This window comes from Molothrus aeneus, chromosome 2, assembly GCF_037042795.1.
Source record: "Molothrus aeneus isolate 106 chromosome 2, BPBGC_Maene_1.0, whole genome shotgun sequence".
NCBI classification, from domain to species: domain Eukaryota; kingdom Metazoa; phylum Chordata; class Aves; order Passeriformes; family Icteridae; genus Molothrus; species Molothrus aeneus.
Window position 1 is genome coordinate 585,048 of NC_089647.1, and position 21,477 is coordinate 606,524.

The 21,477-nt window shown below is 47.7% G+C and overlaps 1 protein-coding gene across 4 annotated transcripts in view; it reads right to left on the reverse strand.

Moving 5' to 3' along the window:
- Positions 1 to 21,477, reverse strand: part of GRIK1 (glutamate ionotropic receptor kainate type subunit 1) — a 104,076-nt gene that overhangs the window by 24,174 nt on the left and 58,425 nt on the right. For 2 of the 4 annotated variants that reach the window (XM_066571815.1, XM_066571816.1), the window contains exons 5-12: positions 19,327 to 19,380; positions 18,248 to 18,421; positions 14,591 to 14,734; positions 7,980 to 8,087; positions 7,272 to 7,316; positions 4,614 to 4,727; positions 3,402 to 3,605; positions 2,800 to 3,023 (exon numbers count right to left, since the gene is read on the reverse strand). In XM_066571815.1, coding sequence (XP_066427912.1) covers positions 2,800 to 3,023; positions 3,402 to 3,605; positions 4,614 to 4,727; positions 7,272 to 7,316; positions 7,980 to 8,087; positions 14,591 to 14,734; positions 18,248 to 18,421; positions 19,327 to 19,380 — 1,067 coding nt within the window. The remainder of the gene's footprint in view (positions 1 to 2,799; positions 3,024 to 3,401; positions 3,606 to 4,613; positions 4,728 to 7,271; positions 7,317 to 7,979; positions 8,088 to 14,590; positions 14,735 to 18,247; positions 18,422 to 19,326; positions 19,381 to 21,477) is intronic. The other 2 variants (XM_066571817.1, XM_066571818.1) reach the window with 1 other exon arrangement.

Consider the following 21,477-nt stretch of genomic DNA (forward strand, 5'->3'; position numbering starts at 1 on the left):
CACTGCCCTTTGCCAAAGGAGAGCTTGGTGTGAAGGGTGTCCTGGGACATGGCACTGCCCCGTGCCAAAGGAGAGCTGGGTGTGAAGGGCATCCCCAGACACTGGCATTGCCCCGTGCCAGCTGTGCATCAGCTGTGGAGCGATGGGTGGCATGCTGCTGGGCCTGGCACAGGGCTGCTGCTCCTCTCCTCCCTGCCACAGCCCCATGGCTCCCTGCCCCACTCACGGGGCACTGCTGGGAGCCACGGGGCTGCTCCTGGGCTGCACTTTGGGAACAGGGAAGGAACAGCAGCCCTGTCAGGGCAGCACCACTCTCTGTCAGTGCATGCTGGTTGTGCCGTCCCTGCAGCAGCACTGCCCAGCATTCCCAGGATCACGGGGTGTTCTGAGCTGGCAGGGAGCCAGCAGGACCACGGAGTCCCCCTTGGAGCAGGTGCCCATTCAGGACCAGCCCCACAGGGCAGGCATTCAGAGCACCCTGCTCTCCCCAGCTTGGGAGGCAGCTCCCCAAGGCACAGGACACAGGATGGGCGCTGCAGGGATGGAGCTGCACAGGGATCCCTGGAAGGGCTCTGGGCTGAGCACGCACCCAGCAGGAGCACCCCAAGGACTGCTCCTCCTCCCCAGTGCCACGTGGCTTCCTCGTGGAACGTGTGGATGCAGCTTTAATTGACAGCCTCACCCAACACATTCTAATTACTGTTGCAACAATATAATTAAGCATTGAATTTATGCACGGCTGCGAGCGGAGTGCCTTGCTCGGCTGAAGTAATGAAGTCTGGTAATAATGAACCCGTTAATTGGGAGAGGATGTAGCTTAGGATGCCATCAGCTGCACAATACCCAGAACGAGAGTATAAAAAATCATGACAAAAGACAAAGTTTCCAGGTTCAAGTTACAACAGTTCTGCATGCACCCATCAAAAGAAAAGTAATTCCCAAGTTAGATGTTTCAGATTTCTGCTGTAATAATGGAAGCAGGTGTTGTGGAGTGACCAGACTCAGCTCATGCACACAGAGGGAAACACATCCTTCACAGGAGAACCCCAGTTAGCACCAGTAGATCTCCAACAGCCCTAGGAGTGAAGAGTTCCCCCCACAGTGTTCACACAGGGCAGGAAGAAGAATAAATCCCTCTGCCTGACCTGCTTGGGAAGCCCAAGGCTGGAATTTTGCATGGTTTCAGAAAACCACCACATTCAGCGAGCTGGAAAGACATGTCTCCATCACAGAAAGAGTAAAAGGGCCATGAAATTCTGGCAGCAAGGCCTTGTCTTCCAGACTGGGAAGGTTTTTCTAGCCCTGGCTACATATTTCACTGTGTTAGTAGGGTGTATGCCTCTTTTACACCTCAAAACAAAAGCTGGTTTTCTTCTTGTGTTTCTATTGCTGCACTGAGCTCTGGTTTACAGTCCAGCAGAATTCACTGCTCAGAGCTTCTGCTTTCCTGGCCTTTTTCCCCCTGGTTTTCTCCCTCTTCAGCAGCAGCTGTGCTGAGGTTTCTGATAAAGTTGAGATGCTCAAGGTCACCTGAGCACCTTTTTCCACTGGGTCTGTGTGACATTATTGACTCAGCTACTTGGCTCTACCTTCACTGACGTAAGAGCACAGCTGAGATGGCATTAGCAGAAAGGGAAATTTTGGCAGAAAACACCTTGTTCATCCACTGGCAGTGTACTTGGAACAGAGCTTTGCCAGTCTGCAACCCTTCACAGCGATAAAAACTTCAGTGTTTGAGTTTTAAAATTAATGTAACAATGACAGGGCTATGTAAGGCTCAGAGACAAATGAGAAATTATTCAGCTGCTGAAAAGTTGAAAGAAATGACAGGAGGATTATACCAGTCTGTGCAAATTATTCCCAAGTATTTGTTTTCCAGGAACTGATGTCAAAATGTGAGTAGCCATGTAATTTTCTGTGACAGTGCTAAGAAATGGATGGTTTCTGGGGTTATTAAAAGCAAACAATATTTGCTGAAACACTTTGCAAATCTTACAGAAATCTTGGTGCATTTGGAGACATGGACAGGTCTCACTGTGGATTTCAAGAGCAGCTTAGCTTAAAATGTATAAATCTAAATTAACATGAGCACAATTTCACTTCTTCAGTCCATGCAGCTGAATCTAACTAGGCACTGCTCTCAGGCATCAGCTCAAGGAAAGCATTTGTGCTTCCTTCCACTGTTCTGAGGTGGAGAGGGCTGGGGGACGTTTTCAGTCTTGGCACACAAGAGCAGAAAAGTCAATCTGCCAGAGAGGAGCAGATTTAAGATTAGTCATGACTGAGATCATGGGTTGTGTACAGTGGAGTTATTATTTATGGTGCACTGAGGCACTGCAGGAGCCTGTGGGAAGTGGTGAGTAACTGCACACAGCCCCACAGCTGCTGGGGCGGGATAAACTCCTCTTTCACCTCAGGCCACCCCTGGGGGGGTTAACCCATGGCCTCTCCTCCTCCAATGCACAGAGCAATTTTGGGTGGAAGAGAGCTCTGAGGCTGGGCCTCCAGCAAAACTAAGGAACAGGGAAATGCCTACATGCAAGTAACAAACTGCTTTTCAGCACATGTCTGCTGGGGTGGTGCCTCCTGATGCATCCCATGGGATATTTCACTTGGAGCAGCCCTTAAAGAAAGCAAAACCTCAGTGCAATACAGAAAAGCGGTGTTGATGAGAAAATACCAAGACTTTGCAGAAAGGTTTAGGACCGGATAACCCCCTTAGGATGGTACTTCAGAGCCCATCTAACACCTGTGAGGGGAGAGGCTGTGGGTGCATCTAGAACCCTGTCCTGGCCTTACCTGGCAATGACAAAGAGGACACAGCTGACTCCAAGGCAGGCCAGGAGAACATACATCCAAATATCTGGAGAGAGAGGGTTTAAAAAGGAGAAAACGCCGGGGTTGGTCCCGTTGGGCTTCCGGTACAAGATGCTGATTCCCAGTGTCATGAAGGGCTTGGAGAAATCAATCACTTTCTCTCTGACATAGGTAATGGTGAGAGGAGCAACAGCCAGGTCAGCTTTCTGGAAGCACAAAAGGGAAAACACTCATCTCCCTCATGCTCAGCAAACCCACCGCAATTCCCTCAATTTCTTTCCCGAGTATTAAAAAACAAACCACTTTTGGCTCAAATTCAACAGAATTTAACATTTCTAGGGTATTTTTGGGGGGTGTGACATTTCATTTTCTCTTTTTATAAGGAAGGGGGACATTTGGGACGTGGCCACCGATGGGCATTTCCCTCCAACACCTGCAAACTTCTCATTCAGACGTTCCTGCTCTGATGGGTGGCAAAACAGACACAGCAGTGGCTCTAAGGGGTGAAAACCCCAGCAAAGATTTCAGATACATAATACTCCAGGGAAAAGGAAAGCAGAGAGAGAAGAAGGGTTCAGTCTTACATGATCTATGAGTTCCTTGACCATCCCATTCCACTCTCCCTTGTCATTCTGGGCTCCGTATTTGCCGTCAGAAACGAGTTTGACCTCATAGATGAAGCCTAAAATGTTTGACAGCTCCTTCAGCAGGTCCAGGCAGTACCCCTCAAACCTGTCATTGCCATACAAGGGCTTGTCAGACTTCTTGTACATCACATAGGGATCTTCCTGCAGGAAAACACAGCAGACAGGCAGTGAGAGATGTGAGCCTTGGCTCGGGTTAGATCACTTTCTCTACACGATGCTGATGTTTTCCACGGGGATTGCAAGTACATGGAAACCAGCAATTTATTGCGTGCATTAAAAGCTCTTCTAGGTGTGTCAACAAACTCACAGAATGAATTAGTGATGAGCATAGGGGCCCTAATTTTCAGTGGGATGGACCATTTGGGGCTCCCAAGAGCTTTAATTCCAGTTGTGCCCAGCAGCTCCAAACTCAGACCAAGGGTCTGGATCCCACATTGTCCCAGGGACAGGAAGGGATACAGAAGGACAGAGGATCCTAAATTACAGAAAAAAAAACCCATTAGGGGAAACTAGCATTTTGTATTCTGTGAAAAATAAGTCTTTACTGAGAAAAATCTTCAAATGGACCAAAAAGGGAATGGAGAACAGCAAAGGCAGATTGCAAAGTACATTTTTGCTTCCCTTTTACAGGATTTAGGATAGAAGAAGATCTGGGCAAGCAGTTTAATGTGGCAAAACACCAGTGTAGTAGTAGTAGACATGTAGTGTAGAAGGAGCCTTTGAGCTCTCTCCCTCCTCCTGAGGAACTAGGCAGAGCAATTGAGAAAAAAAGTGGCATTGCTGGGCATGTAGAGAGCACAATGCAGAGCAGCTCCCAAATACCCAGTTAAACCCTTTCCATTCCTCACACAATCTAAGCACAATGACTCAATCTGTCTGTCTGCTGTTTACCACTTCCCTTCAGCCCTCTTTGTCTCATTTCCAGTAAAACAAAGGCTGTATGAGCAGTGACTGCAAAGCTGCGTGTTTGTGGGTGTTCCTTCTTCTGGGAGGAAAAGTGCGCGGGGTTCGCCTGAAACGCTGGCAAAGGGGAAACAGTTTTGGAGGCAGAGGTTCTGGGAGCCTCCCAGTGGCAGTGTGGTGTTTTGGGGTCAATCTCGTGTGTGTGTGTGTGGACCCTGAGCCGGAACGGAGCTGGGGCAGCCTTACCAGGATGGTGGTGACGATGAGCGTGCGGTTGGCCAAGGAGTCCGTGATGTTGGTGGAGCGGTCCTTGTTGCTGTCCGTCATGTTAAGGCCACTGTAGGAGTTCCAGACCCCAATCTGCACACAGAAGAGCGGGTCAGAGGCTGCCCTAACCCCCTAAACCCCCAGAGCACTGCCCTCAGGGCTCACTCAGGAAGGGACCCTGTGCTAGAAGAGGGCAGCAGCTGGGAGAAAGGCAGCAGCACCATGGGCTGGTTCAGAAATCCCAGGCAATGACTGCAAAATGCATAAATACAAACCCAGGAGCACTGAGAGTGTGAGGCTTGGCAGTGCAGTGCTGGGGTGGCCAGCTGGCTACTAAAGTGGAACAGGCTGGCTTTGTTCCCTGCTAAAAAAATAAAGCCAAATGTCTATTTTTATGGGTTTTTAAAAAATTTTGTCAGTGGTGGAGCTGAGACATGTGGCAAGACCTCTCTGTTCTGATAGAACAGGTTAAAAGCCTGAATAGCTACCCTGGAACTGACTGATGGATGCACTGGCCTTTTGCTTGCCCTGTGTCTTCAGCACAGGTTTAGCAAAGATTATTCTGTCATTCTGGACTCCTGGATGTGCCAGAGCTATCAAGGTGGTACATTTCACACCCCGAGCAGTATTTGCTCTGCAAACATCAGTGGCCAAAGGCAAATTCCTTTCCAGCCCTGGAGACAGTGAAAACTCCTAGTATTTACTTCCCAATCCAAAGCCTCCAGGGAAGATATTTGTCATTTCAGTGGATTTGGATCTACGCTGTGGGGGCAGAAATTATAACCATGTTATTTCTTCACATCAATATTTACCCAACTTAAATGCAGGCTGGAAGCATCTCCAGGGGTTTTGCCTTTGGATTTTCATGCCCAGCCTGGCTGAGGGCTGATGTGAGGAGCTCCAGGGGAGGAGCTGGCTCAGGCAGTTTGATTTATGCTGGGCATTGTGGAGAGCACAACAATTTCAAGCAAACTTGGGGTTTGTGTCCCCAGGTGCCACTGCTTTTGCCCCTTACAAACTTTTTTTTCCAAATTCTTAATGGGGACACCCATGCCATTAAAAAAAAAAAAAAGCCAAGCATTTGTCAGTCATTCCCTTTGTTTCCAAAACTAGATCAGGTTGGGAAGCTGATCTGGAAAGTGCCCAGATTTACAAAGGAGATCAAATGTTGGCTATTATGGCAGCCTGAGCCAGGAACACAGTAAATATCCGTGTCCTTGGACTTGCACCAGGGTGGATGAGCCCTTCTGCCCACTGTTACTGACTGGGAATGTGTTTGTTGGCCGGCAGCAGGGAAAGAGGAGGACAGCCATGGCACCAGGGAGCAGCAGAGTCACAGAGCACACAGAGAACAGCAGGAGAGCACTGCGCGTCCGGGCAAAGGGACAGCACTGCAGGACAGCCCTGCCTGGAGGGGCCCCAGGGAGGAGGAAGGATCAGACCGAGGTAGGACATCACGGAGGAGCTCAGGGGATGTTTTGCAGTTTAGTGACAAGTGTGACAGGTGCCACGGGCCCTCCCCAGCGAGCCCCTGCTCTGACCCAGCTGTAATTCGGTTTAAATCAGCTCAGCAGAACACGAGATGCCTGCAGTCCAAGGGGAGATTGCTTCTGCGTGTCAGGGGATGATCTACTCCCCAGGAAGGAGGGGAAAGGGCCTTTGTGCCTCAGCCTGATCTGCTGCAGGTTAAACTGGGTTATTAAGGATGCACGTGCTCCATGAGAACAGGAAGGGTGTTTTACACTGGTCTGTTCTCACAAAAAGAGCACAACCCCAAAACCTTTCTACACTGTGCAAGAAGGAGGGGTGTGGAATAATGAGACCTGTGTGGACCACGGGCAAAATACAATTCTAAGCACTACAGAAAGTTTCTGTCTCATGACTGCAGAACACTTCAGACTTAGTGGATGCAGTTTTTATCTTCTCCTCATAGAACAGCAACCAGGGGTTGTAAGTCCTGTGGGGAGCTGTGCGTGGAGCTGCTCTCCAAATGCCACTTTTGTGTTTCAAGGACCTTATGTTCAAAGACGGATGAGGCTCCTGGGGTAATTTACATCTTTTATAAACAAGCTTAGTCCCAATTTCCATATGTTTGTGAATGACAGCACCCACTTAATCATCTCTATTCTTTTCTGTAAGGAGCTAATAACACACTCATCCAAATTTTGAGGCAATAATGCTTGAACACTGCCAGCACTGAGAGGTTTGTGTGGGGAAAAACGCCCCCAACCCTGCACATTAAGCCAGACTTTGGAGCTGATGCCAATACACATCCAAAATACTGTAATTCTACCCTGTAAATTTTAGGTGAATCAGGAAGGATGGCACAGGAAAAAAGGAATGGTTTTGCTGCAGCAGGGGCCTTTACTCAAAGATGGGAAAAGCACAGCTCCCAAGAAGTAAAATAATATTTAAACCCTCCTGATTTTGGTGAGAAAGCTGAATCCTGCCAAGATCTTCTTAGTCTTTGCAATTACAGTGTCTCAAGTGGAGAAAAACTTATCCTAGCAGGAAAATTCCTGCTTTCAGAGGGACTATTGTCTCTAAACTGCAATAGGAGAGTGACCATTAAAACCCAAAGGCTGAGTGAGAAGACCCAGCCCAGAGGGTTTTGGCATCACCTGTCTGTGTACAAACCTTCTTCCACACTTTATACAAATGATTAGAACCCTCGCCAGCAGCCTTGGTACAGGGAAAAACAAACAGAGCGCTTCATTAAAAATGAAAAGAGAAGCTGTCTGGAGAGCTGTGTGGGAGCAATTACAGTTAAATTCTCCATTAACCCATCAGCAATTAGCACCCAGAGCTGAGCCAGCACACAGAGCAGGGGCCAGCAGCCTCGGGAGCTGCTGTCACCTGGGCTGGGCTTTGGGACACCCGCAGCTGCCATCCCCAGGGCAGCCCATAGCGCTGGCTGAGGGCTGGAAAGGGGAAAGAGAGCAAATCCAACCCCAGAAACCTGGAGAATTCCCAACACCTCCGCTGTGTTGAGGCTATTACTCAAGCACCTTCTTTCCTCTCTCCCTCATGTCACATTCATCTGTGCACTGCTATATAGATTTATCTATCTCTGTGTGTGGATTTACCATCCACAGTTGCAGTGGCAAGAATTGAAAACGAGGTGCATTTAAGATGATTCTTTCCATTAGATGATATTGCCTGCCCCACATTCCTCTCCCATACCTCGAAATGCACTGCACAATGAAAACCCAATCTTAGCAGCTCTGCTTTAACTCTGCCTCAAATCACTTGAGAATGGTGGGGTTTTTTTAACCCTAGTCACATGAGATTCAAGCTGAGGAACCGTGCCCTTGTCAAAGGAACTTTTGGCCATGTTTTTTTTACCTTTTCTGTGCCTTCCTCCTTGAGGCTGATGATGTCCAGGTCAAAGTCCTTCCGGAGCCCGTCGGTTTTGTTGAAGGCGATGCGCCCGGTCAGGCCCTCCCACCGTGCCTGGGGACACAAACACACCCTGCCTGTGGCACCCAGCAGGAGCCACTCTGAACCCACGGCAAGAGCTCTCAGTAATAGCTGCCATTTAAATACACCACTTCCAAATTTGGGGGCTTTTAAGCATCCGTGGCTTTGCTGCTCTGACAAAACCCCTTTTTTAATTTTGTTGTTTAGTTTCTTTCTGATCTGTTTTGCATTTTGCAACCAGGCACAAGTCTGTGACAGTTTACATAGATTGATGTACATATGTGTGGTACTGATAAAAAGATGTAGACTGACCCAAGAGAAAGGGAGAATTGCAGGTGCCCAAAGCCAGGGCAGTTCTGCCCTGCACAAGAATTCACTGCACTTTCATTCTCCTGTATCTGGTGAGCCTTCCAGCAAGCCTGTTTGCCTTGAAATGAGATCTCCCTCCCTCCCACCCCATTTTGTCCCCAGAGCTGGTGCTTATCCATAAAACAAAGTGATGGGTTTAAAAGTGCAGACAATCTTGATAATCTATTTTTGGGAGGCCCCCCATTAGATTAAATTTGTCAGAGATACAAGGAGAGCTGACAATAAATGATGGCATTGTTCCTTCGTGTGTGTCAGCCATATAATTTTAAATTACAAGCTTTTCCACCACACATCGTTCCTTGCCTCATTTAATTTATTGGAGACAGAGGACAGAAGTAAAGCTGCATTAAAAATCACACTTACAGACTGGTGTCCCCCCTCCCTGCTTAATCTGAATTCCAGCCCTGAATCTGCAGGATTTAATCTTGGATGCTGGGGAGTTCTCACCACATGCCTCAGGCAAATCTGGTGCTTGTGGAATTTGTGGAAACAAAATACACACTTGGATACACACTTAAGTAACATAAGAATGCAAAAGCATCAGTGCAACAAATTTGCTGTGAGATTTTCCATCTTAATGACTTGGGAGCATACACAAGTCTCTGCTGTAAACAGTGAAACACTTGCAGGGTTATTTATTACTTATTTATTATAATGATATAATCAAGATAGCATATGGATGAATGTGGACACATATGGATGAATTTCAATCTCTAACATGCCTTTTTCCAGCCTGTCTTTTTATTCCTCTGATGTGCCCCCATCTCTTTTTCATAAAGTTGGAATATTTTATAAAATCTGCTCTTTAGAGATCAGTTTCTCAGGAGTTTCAGGGAGTGTTTCTCAGAAACGTTAAATGATGATGGAATTTTTAAATCCTAATGGTGAGGAACATGCTTCAGATACCATCTGAATTCTGAATTTAATTTCTGAATTTTATTTTATTGCTTCTAAACCAAAACAGAGAAAGCATCATATGCAGAGTTCTTGCTAATTAACAAGCTGAAATGAAGCAGAACTTCCTGAAAAGCCAGGAGCTGCATCTGTGTGTATCACAGGGATGGGATTTCATGCTTTCACACACAGGATTTATAGCCATTTTTATGTTTCTGGTGACACATTGAGTGTTACAGGACATAATAAAAGCTGAATTGGAGCCTGATCAGGTAATTGATCAAACAGAATCACTGTGAGCAGCTGCTCAGACCCTTAGAAGGGAGTGGACAGACAGGTTACAGACACAGCTTCAGCCACCTTCAGAGGCTGGCAGGCACCTGCCATGGCCAAAATACACAAAGCAGCCTAGAGAGAGCTGTGGAACTCCCTGCTTTCACTGCTGGAAAAGATGGGGACTGTGGGGAAAGCACAAGCTGAGCTCTGGGGTTAAATATTCCAGTTACAATCCTTACCAATAGGGTTAAATATTCCAGTTACAATCCCTACCAATAGCTTGATGGGAAATTCCAACATAGGGGAACAGAGCTGACTCAGCCTCCAAGGTCAAACACTCCAGAGGAGCTTTATCAATTGCCACCCATCACAGGCTCTGTATCAATTTCCACTTCACCATCTTGGATCAATGCAGCAGCCTCCATTCCAGCCTGAGCCAATCAACAGTTCAATCCCAGAATGGATCAGTTCAGCTGCTTCCAGACTTTTCAGAGACTCATGGAATGTCCTGAGGGGGAAGGGACCCCCAAGGATCACCCAGCCCAGCCCCTGCCCTGCGCAGACACCAAACAATCCCAGCCTGTGCATCCCTGGCAGCAGTGTCCAAACTGACTTGAGAAATTCCCCTAACAGAACAGATCCAGTTATTTATTGTGTAGAACAGACCTGCCTTTTTTATTCTCTCTCTCTCTTTTTCCCTTCTCTCGCTGTTTAAGTGTAACTTGAAAATTTGGAAACTTTTCCCTGAAGGCAAGCAATATGGGATTTTCCCTGGCTTTAATGGGAGTTTGGTCAGAAATCAGTCACTGGACTGTTCCTTGTGGGAGGAGTACACTCAGAAGCTGGAGTGAAGTCTACTTGGGGATAAGAATATCCTCCTGCCTGCTCTGTTCTGTCCTGGGGTTATTTTGACCCACGGTATACATATTTAATTCTTGGGGTCATATTCTGTTTATTTGTTATCAGAAGTTCCTAGGAAAAATGAACATCAGTTATTGATTTAATGTACATTGCTAATTGACCACAGGGGTGAAGGAACATATATTCCCAAATTTCTGAGGGCTTTGATGGTACCTGAATGAAAAATTCAAAAACCTAGGAACACCTAAACCTACAATGCTCAGAACACCTCAGGTCTCTCTTATGTAACAAAACCTCCCAAGGCCATAAATAACAACACCACTATAAAAATAAATAATAAATCAATAAATAATAACCAAAATGCTACTGACCAAGACCAGCCTAATTTTCCTTTGGTTTTCTTTCCTTTGGGAAGAGAAAACCCCTGCTTTATTGGAATTGCAGAGAGAGCTGCCAGATTGAAGTGACAGTGATATTGCTTCTCCTTGGAGTGGGAATCGTGTGTGATGAGCCACACATCAACTTGTCAGCTCTCACAATTAATCCTCTTATTACCAGAGATCCCCCAGGATTATGGAATTCAGTGAGTGAGGGTATGGCTTGGCCATTATCCTGCTCCAAATCTGGCATAACTGATGGAATAAAGAGAATTTCAGCACTCGCCAGCACAGGGCTTTATCTGTGGAGATAAACTGAGAATTATGATGCTCCACAGCCTCTTTACTTGGAAGAGGTCCAGGAAAAGTCCTGGCCTTTCCCTGAGCAGCACTGGAATGGAAATGAGGCAGTGAGAGGCAGAAAGGGGCATTTTCCACGGCCAGAGGGATGGGATTTTAGTGGACTGTGAACGTGGAAAATTGTGCACTGTGTTTGGGTAAGCCTGGATATATTAAATATGTCCTGAAAAAATGTTCTGTGTAGCAAATATCAAAACATCCTCCATATATTCAGATAAAGTCACTTTGTAATGGTTCTTGCTTGTTTTTTATAAACAAATCTATTGCCCAGGAAACATTTAATGAGCTGAAAACAGAATGGAAGAAAATATATGCAATCTTTTTGTCAAACAGCTTGTTTTGATTTTGGATATCACAGTGCCAGTACCCTGGCAGATAATTTTTTATCAATTTTCATCAATTCAATATGTATTTATTCCCAGCATGCAATCCTGCAATTACTTTGCAATCTGGGCATAGATAATTCCATAAATAAGTGTTTTTCCACTTGAAATTTGATTTCAGAGTAAGAATGCCTATTGACATTGCCCTCAGCCTCATTGTCTTCTCGGGAAGCTGAGCTTTATTTCCTAATAAAGCACCATAGGATGCAGGTCAGGCAGTTGTTTTGTTTGCTCTCCTAATTAAGAGTTTCCAGGCCAAAGGAGCAGCCACTAATAGGCTCATAGCAGAAATGCACTTCATGGACTAGAAGTAAAGTTTATGAGAAGTGGAACAAAGAAAAAAGATTGTTTTAGTGAGAGTGAATCAAGTGTTGCTGTTAAATTACCTGGTGAGAGAAGCCCTACCAAAGTAAACAGCTGTTTCAATTTGATCTAACTGGATATTGTAGCACCAGAGCCCAGAGAAAAAATCCAGCCAGCACCCCCAGACCCTGTCACTGGCTCAGTGCTAAAATGCAATAAAAAAGATGCAGCAGAAGAGATTTTATTTCATGGTTTGGAGAAAAATATTGCCATCTTTTCCCAGTCATCGCACAAAGATTTCAGTGCTGCCCCACAGCCCCTGTCTCAGAGAGCAGGGGAGACTTCCTGGCTCTTCTGGCATCAGGCTCTGGTGCTGCCCTCTCCTTGTTATCTGTTCCACTCTGCAGGAAAGCACTCCCGGGAAAACACTGACATGCTGGCTCTGGGAGTAATCAAAGGCCATTAAACAACAGAAATGTTCAGTTCTCTTAGGAGATTCTTTGTGCACAACAAATTGATGGATACCTCTGCAGATGGATTGCTTTCCCTTCTGTCATAATTTAGATTTCTACTTTTACTGTAATGAGAAACCTCCAGTTCCTTCTCCTTCCAGTTCTGAATGCAGATGGATGGCTCTCCCTCCTGGTCTCAGTGTTTGCCATGGATCTCCTCAGAAACACAGCAGGAGCTGAAATCTCTTCAGATCTCTTTCAGTCTCTGAGATCTTTCTCTGTGATTCTGCCTGAGGGCATTTAACAGTCCCTCAAAATCCAATCTGCATCTCTATCCTTCTCTCTGCAGTTGCTGTTTTCATTGTGGCTGGGTTTGAACAAGGGGAGCTCACACTGGTTTTGATGATAATTGAAAAACAATCATAATCTGGGTCCTTATCTTGTGCTTTAGAGGGAACATGAGCAGAACGGGATCATCCAATTATAAACATATTTCATGTTTACCCCCATTTTTCCTTCAGAAAAGGTGGGATCATCCTTTCTGTCGCTGTTCCCCCTCTGCAGACAGCCAATAACCTCCTTTTCCCTCTGAGCAGGGTAAGGGGCACTCCCTGCAAATGCCTCCAGAAGGCTCCAGGATTGGAACATCCCTCAGCTGTGAATGGCACTGGGTCACTGAGAGACACAGCTTCTGACAAGGATTTACTTCTCATTAAAAACTCCTTAATGGGCTGTTGCAGAGCCTTGATCTCAGACATTGCATAGAGCTGGCCCACAAAGCAAATGAGGTGACCTCAGTTCTTTTCACCACCAAAATAAAATGCAAAAACTCACCAGGGAGCCACTGAAGCACTTGTTAACTCCAGCATCTGCAGGAATCACTGCAGGCAAATTCTTTGTCTGAAACTGGTCTATTTAGACTGGAGTACTGAATATCTGTCTTTAGATCAGTCTGTAAAATGCCTTCACAGAATGTCAGTACCACATCAAAAACAGGACAATTAAATTCTGCCTATGTGGGCCCAAGCTATCACTCTGCCTCCTTGACTTTGTTTTCTCCATACCTATTCACTGATTCCTGATTATAAAGTTCCTCCATCCCTGTTGAACAAACCAGACCCTAACATGATCTGGGGTCCAAATGTATTTGCTATTTGTTTCCAACTCGTGTTTTAGGCTTTACAGGAAACTCAATATGGTCTTGTTAAACCTTATCCTCTGCTTTTAACAACCACCTTTTTTGGCTACATCAGCCCCAGGAAAGTCAGACTCTCGGAGTACTTAAATGAGTGTTTTACTGACCATGAGAGACTCTGTTTGCAAGGCCATCAGTAATTAGCTCCCATATCTCACTCCGTGCAAGACAAGCTGCCTGTCCATGATAAATGAGAGCTGTGTCACTGTTCAGGCTTTGAACTGATCTGCTGGGGTGCATCTGCTACTCTTGGGCAAAGTACTCCGGTTCAGGCTTCAGGAACCCTTAGTTTTATACTCAGCATCCCCCAAAATAAGGAGGCCACGACTGCAGGGGCATTCACTGATACAAAGTCTTTTGTTAACTTTTAATTTCATTGTAATTATTCTTCAAATGCAGGGACTGAGGTGGGGAAAACGTAAAACATATGTGGGATGCTCCACCTAATTTCCAATTTCCATTTCCACACTTTTCTAAAGGAGAGGTTTCCATTTGAAAATCAAAACAAAACCGGGACTTTTGAAAGAGTGAAGGCATTTCAACTAAAATGAGCATTTTTAGGACATCTGTGGCTCAAGCTCAGTTGTCTTGTAAGAGAGAGCATTGCTTCAGGAAGCAATTTCCTTCTTTGGAAATACCGGCTGCAATGTTTTCTGGATATTGATCCCCGATCAAACAACCTGCAACACAACAACTGTTGCAGTTGTCTCACATTGTTTAGAAATAGTCACCATCCACAACAAACATTAACCAAATAAAAAACCTGGGAAGTCTTACAGCGTGCAAGGGAGGAAAGGCAGAAAGGTGGAAAGGTGTGAGGGAAGGAAGGAAGGAAGGAAGGAAGGAAGGAAGGAAGGAAGGAAGGAAGGAAGGAAGGAAGGAAGGAAGGAAGGAAGGAAGGAAGGAAGGAAGGAAGGAAGGAAGGAAGGAAGGAAGGAAGGAAGGAAGGAAGGAAGGAAGGAAGGAAGGAAGGAAGGAAGGAAGGAAGGAAGGAAGGGAGGGAGGGAGGGAGGGAGGGAGGGAGGGAGGGAGGGAGGGAGGGAGGGAGGAAGGGCTCTGCACTTGCCTCTTTGATGAGGTTCATGAAGCGGGGCCCGAAGCGCCAGGGCTTGTGGCGGTGGCACTGCAGGGAGCTGACGGTGATCTGGGCCGCTCGCTGCGAGGCCACGGCCACCATGTACACGGCGTCGTACATCAGCGCTGCCTCCGTCTGCACAAACACGGCCCTGAGTGAGTCACTGCTCACTGCTCTGCACAAACACGGCCCTGAGCGAGTTACTGCCTGCCCCCACTGCAGCCAGGAGCAGCCAAATCCAGTCCTTTGTGTTGTTTTGGAGTGTTTTCAGCACTGGCAGGGAAACCACACCAGGTAGCTACAGAGAGCTAGAGCTCAGGGGTCCCAGGCAGGCTGGAGAGGGGTTCTAAGAAGTCCCAGGTGTATGAGCCACTCTTCTCATGGCACTTGTAGGATTGATTCCTTCCCAACAGGACAGGCTGGCTCTGCTTTCCCGGGAAGCCAATCCCACTGATCACCTGGGACACATCCCACTGCCCAGGTATCTGCTGCCCTCCAGGATCCTGGCTTTTGGCACAAATGTGTGCAATGGTGTTCTAGGGAGAGGGAAAATGTCCTCTGGAGGTGTGCTTTGGGGGATTAACTTGGACTCACACATCTAGCTTCCCACTACAGCCCTTGGATCCTTGAATATTACCCCATATATTCAGACACCAAAATTACTGGGTGCTCCTTGTGCATCTGTGTTTCTTTTGGGAGTGGGTTTGTGGGTTTAAAGGCACAGCCTCAAAGTGACATCGCACACTCTGTCCCACTTTGTCACCTCAGAAAAGTCTCACCCTCACCCACACTGGGCTTCAGTGCTCTCACAGTGAGGTGGGAATGGCTGTGTCTCCCTAATGATGCTGCACAAATTACCTTCCAGGTAAACCTAATGAATAATTAAACCAGGGCCTGAAGGAAAGAAGGCAGCAATTCTGCAGATGAGAAACCAGACTCCTCTATAGGAACTACAGAGCTGATCAGTTTTCTGCTTCTTCTCCATGCAATTCCTCTGGGAAATTAATACATTTGCCTCTTTGTTTGTGCCATTTACTTGACTAAATTACAACAGCATCAGCGGTCCCAGCATTGGAGGTTTTGCTCAAGTGTATCTGAATTTAAGGACTAATCTTAAGATAGAGCAGAAGAGGAACTGGTCTTGATGCGCTTGTCAAAATCTGCCCAAAATAATGCTCCACATTGGGAGCAAATTGTGAGAACAGAAAACATTGTGAATGATGAGTCAAGCAGGAGGAGACAATGCCAGCTGTTCTCACTGTGAAGTGTCTCACAGCAGACAGTTGTTCCAAGCACACTCAGGGCATAAGGGCTGACCCCAAATCCCTCAAAATCAATGGAAATATCCCCATCAGTGCCAGCAGACCTCAGTTCTTACACTGGACTGGGCACTCAGGGTTGGATTTTACTGGCTCTGCCTGTGTCCCAGAGACCCTGGGAGGAGAAGCTTGGTGAGAAAGCTCCTCTGTCCTCGCTCTGCTCTGTCTGGCAGGGCTGACGCTTTGCCCTGAGCCCACGGTGTCTGCGGCACTGCCAGGCCTGGCTGCTCAGCCCTTTCCTTGCGCCACTTGTCGCCGGTCCCTGCCTCGTGTGGCAGCGGGGAGCTGCGCCACCTCCCTGGGCTCGTCACTTCTCCCCTCGCCGTGGCACTGCCTGGGGCTGTGGGGTGCAACAGTCACCTCATTTCCCAAGCACCTCGCCCTGACTTGTGCGCTTTTATGTCAGGAGAGAGAGACTCAGAGTCAGGCCTGGAACTTGTTTTTCTCATTTTTGTGTGTTGCTGAAGCCACTGCAAAGAAAGCCAGAGATCTCATTAGACCAGTTGTGCCTCTGGGTGCAGTTTGGGCATCCAGCAGGACGTGAACTCAGAGCTGTCTTGCTTGTGCCCTGCTGACTTCCCACAAGCTGCTTTCAGGGCAAACAGCAGAGCATGAACTAGAAGGGATAAATCCTGAGTTAATAACAGGATGTACAGTCCTGATCTCCGTGCACTCTGCCGCCTGTCACAGCCTTATTGCTAAATGAAATGCAGCAGTGGTGCAGCTCTCCATCAAACTGGGCAATAATGGAACCTGCTGGGAATACTGAAATGATCCCAGCAAGGAGGGAGAGCCTCCCCTCAGTGCTGTGCCAGGGCATCAAGGACACTGAGATATGAAGATGCAAAGGAGAGCACAAGAGTCAGGGACAGCAAGGAGAGCAGAATAGTGCTGAGAACTTTGCTTTTCCCAGTGCTGTATTTGGGGGATTTCTGCGTGGATTCCCATCAGGAATTCCCAGGGACAACCTTCTCCCTGCTTTGGATATGAGTGAGCATAGTGACAGAGACCAAAGCAGCACCAGTGTGTGCAATGCCAGGGACAGCACACTTAACGCATTTCTCCTCAGGATGTTAAGACATTTCCAAATTTTCCCTGCAATCATCTGCAATAAAATCTATTTCTTATCGCTTTGAGCTCCACATTATTTCATACTGCAAAGAGATGGCAACCCTTCACCCTGCCAAACTGAATGGAGTCATGCCGTCCCTGTAATTGTTCCTACACTTTCCCTTCCTCCTTGGGGGAGTGCTGGGAGGAATCCTGATTCCCTGCCTTGATGATACCTCTCATCTATCTTTAAATTACCTCTCAAAAGCCAGAGCTTCTGTAGAGATGGAAATGAAGAGAAAGGGCACTTCACCCTTTTAAAAATGCTACTCCCTTCCCACACGTGTGGGATCTGCCCCTGCAGGTCACAAATCCTGCACCTGCTGGGGAAGTCCCATTTTCTGCTGCATTTCCTTCTGCACAGTGCAGAGGGTGATGGGAGAAGTGGGGCAGCATTTCAGTCATCAGCAGTGTGAGATGAACGATGGCACCATGCTGGGGCCACCTCTGGCAGCATTGGTGCTCACTTAGTGCCACCATGCCACCCCTGCCAGCCTGGCTGCTCACTTAGTGCCACCATGCCACCCCTGCCAGCCTGGCTGCTCCCTCCCTGTCCCTGTGCCACCCCTGGCAGTGTGGCTGCTCCCTCCCTGTCCCTGTGCCACCCCTGGCAGTGTGGCTGCTCCCTCCCTGTCCCTGTGCCACCCCTGGCAGTGTGGCTGCTCCCTCCCTGTCCCTGTGCCACCTCTCAGTGTGTGGCTGCTCCCTCACTGTCACCATGCCACCCCTGGCAGTGTGGCTGCTCCCTCACTGTCACCATGCCACCCCTGCCAGCCTGGCTGCTCCCTCGCTGTCCCTGTGCCACCCCTGGCAGTGTGGCTGCTCCCTCCCTGTCCCTGTGCCACCTCTCAGAGTGTGGCTGCTCCCTCACTGTCACCATGCCACCCCTGGCAGTGTGGCTGCTCCCTCACTGTCACCATGCCACCCCTGCCAGCCTGGCTGCTCCCTCCCTGTCCCTGTGCCACCCCTGGCAGCGTGGCTGCTCCCTCGCTGTCCCTGTGCCACCCCTGCCAGCCTGGCTGCTCCCTCCCTGTCCCTGTGCCACCCCTGGCAGCGTGGCTGCTCCCTCGCTGTCCCTGTGCCACCCCTGCCAGCCTGGCTGCTCCCTCCCTGTCCCTGTGCCACCCCTGGCAGCGTGGCTGCTCCCTCGCTGTCCCTGTGCCACCCCTGCCAGCCTGGCTGCTCCCTCTCTGTCCCTGTGCCCCCCTGGCTCACTCACAGTCATGGTGCCATCCCGGAGCCCCGAGTCAGGCTTGGGTGGTGCCTGCAGCCTCTCCATGGACCACTTGTCCACCACGGCCGACACGTGCGGGTTGTCGATGTTGAGCAGCCGAAAGCCTGTCATGTTCACCCCGCTGTACCTGTAGGGCTCCAGGTCCAGGGCAAACAGGTCCTAAAGCACCAGCAGGAACACAAACAGAACCATTTCTAAAGGAAATTGTGGGGCTTTTTCCCCTGTGCCCGCCCTGGCTCCTGTGTGAAACCTGACTGAGCCAAAGCTGTGTGAGTGAGATGAGTGTCACAACACACAGCTGCTTTTGGGAGCCAAAAGATCAATTCCCCACTGCAGAACTGCTCTGCAAGCAACCTGCACATGTGAATTTATAGCAGTGCTGCAGCTCTGACAGGCTGACATGAGGAATTAGCTGGCCAGTGTCAAGCTGCTTTCTAAGCTGAGAGGAGGAAAAGTCCGAGAGACGCGGTGAGGGCTGCACTTTGGCTGCTTAGGAATCCCAATTTCCCCTGCCATGGCTCCCCAGGCGCCTCTGCCAGGCTGTGGCACGCACAGGTCAGTGCATGCAGGCTCCACGTGCTCCACATGGCATTTACAGGGCACCTGGGGTGACTGAACCGTGTGGGACCTTCCTGAGCCCTGTTCGTGCCACCAAAGAAAACTCTTATTATAAAATTTCCTCAGTGCTTTTATCCGTTTGTGGCTCTGTGGTTTTATAAGTAGATGAAACAATTAAACAGTGATGAACCAGCAGTGCCCACAGTGCAAAGCCATTCATTCTTTATTTTGTTTCACCCTGGTCCATCTGTACTGAAGGTTTCTCATTAATCAGCATAACTGCAATTAATTTTCACTACATTAAAGTGTTGGCCAGCCCCAGAAATGGGGCCAAACAGCTTTCTTAAGAAATTGTGGGTCCTGATATTCCTAAGGAGTGTTAGCACCCATTCTCCAGGGGTTTCCTTGACTAATGGCAACAAAGATCTCCTAGAGAAAGGGGAAAATTTATCTGTCTTTTCTGAAACAGAGGAAATTCTCCCCCAGATGTTTATAGTGTTCCTTACCAGTGTTGTAAAAAAGTAGTGGTAGTATTCTGTCATCATTCCCATGGAGAGAATCTGAAAGAGATGGAAAGGTGAAGGTACTTTACTCTGGAAGCTCCCAGTGTGCTGCAGTGCCTTTGGAAAGCAAGGGTTAAGCATGTCACAGGTCATGAGAGCTTGATTGCAATAAACCCCACATTTTTCTTTAGGAGCCAAAAATACCCTGTTGTATTTAAATGATGTTTTTATCATCTCTGCTCAGGAAAGAGATTAAAGATTGCAAAACTTCCAGGACAAGAAAAATTACTAGACATAACGAGATGCTGATTTTAAAAATCCTTTAGTCTGCAGTCTGAGAGTGCTAAAAATGAATTTATTAGCAGACAACACGGTTGGTAGGAGAAGTGCTTAGGGACAGGTTTTTGTATTCTGCTGCCAGGTGAGAACAGGACACTGCTGAGGGCTCAGGAGTAAAGCAGGAAAACAGAAACAAGGAAGATTCTCTAAGTGCCTGTTGTTCCACTGGGGAATGTGGGTCAGCAGGAGGGTGACAAAACTGCTGGGATGGAAGAAACTTCAGAAGAAACAGCCTCCCTGCAGCCTTCCTCCACTTATCCAGGAGAATTCAGCCCTCTCTGGGATCCTGTGAGGAGGAGGAGGAGGAATTACAAACCGGGAAAGTGCTGAGGAATTCATTGCCTCAACAGCAACACAGACCAAGGTTAATTCCTGCTCAGTCCTGATCACAGCAGTGCAAGGATCTGTTACTAATTCCCTTTTAGGACAGTTTTGGAGTGCCTGAAGGGCTGTTTGAAAGGCAGGGGGAAATAGAGGGATTTGGCTGGCCAAAATTCCCTTTGCTGACAGAAGCCTCTGAACATCAGTTAAGTGATTGTCTATGGCAATTCCTCACATTAAAAAAAAAAAAAGGAAAAAGAAAGGGAGAAAGAAAACCCTGAACTTTCTGAGCTGCAGCAGATAATAAAACTAGCTCAGTGTTAATCGCAAACAACTGATCCATTTCCAGCCACTAAAAGTCAAGCCAGAAGGCAACTATTTCATTGAAATGCTCCACTGGATTTACACATCAAAATTGCCTTTTTTATTTCTGATTTTATTAATCCTCTCCTATTCTGTTTCTTGGAGCTCTTTTATTACCTGTAGAATAAGCTGGAGGCTGCTGCTCCTGCCCTGTTTATGCACAGATAAGAACACAGGGCTGAATCCGGGGGAACTTTTGTGTGCTGTGTTTCCCAGCTGACCTGGCTGGACTCAGTCCCCCTCCCTGGAGCCACTGGATTTCTGTGGCTTTGCAAAGGAGGTGCCAAATTGATGGGATTTTTATGATGCAGATCTCCTCTGAGCTGGAACTGCACTGAAAGAGCCCAGTGGGAAGTGATTGCAGAAGTCATGCTACAGGTTTGTTCCTTAAAGCACAACTACCCCAAGACAAGGCAGAAAAAATGTCCAAACAAACATGCAAAACTTCCACACCCCAGGACAAGCAGAAACAAAGCCCCTGAGGAGAACAGCCTCAACTGGTTGTCCTCCCCTCTCTCAGTCATTAAGGATGAGAATTAGCTAAAAGCTATTTAGCACTTTGACATGTGCATTAGATACTAAATAGGGGCTTTTTATTCGAGGATCAGGCAGAATTTGCAATAATAATTCATGTTTAAGGGTAATATGGCTGCTAAGCAAAATTCACACCAAAGGACAATTTAATGCTCTGATGCAGGGAAACAGGAGGTGGAATCAAGTCAAAGCAAAAGCAAGAGGAATGCTGAGAATCAGGCTGGACATCCCAAAGCATCAATAACTCCCAAGCCTTCATTCCCTGGCTGCTCCTGCCAGTGTAAGTAGGAGTGTCCAGGGCTCTTCTGCTGAGTGTTTGCAGCACAGCAGACACAGGACAGCAGCTCCCAGCAGCTCCCAGGAGCAGGACAATAAAAGCCTGCTTGGAGCAAGGATGGATCTCAGGCTGGGACGCCCCTGAAGCACCTGGCAAAGCTTCCCACAGAGCAGGTGACCTGAAAGAGAGAAGCAGCTCAGGAGAGAGGGGGGAAGGCAACATCTCTGTCTGTGTGCCTGCCCACAGGAAACTGGGATGAGGCTTCACTGCACAGCGCTATTTAAATAACTTTGCATGTAATTATGTAAATAATTATGCAC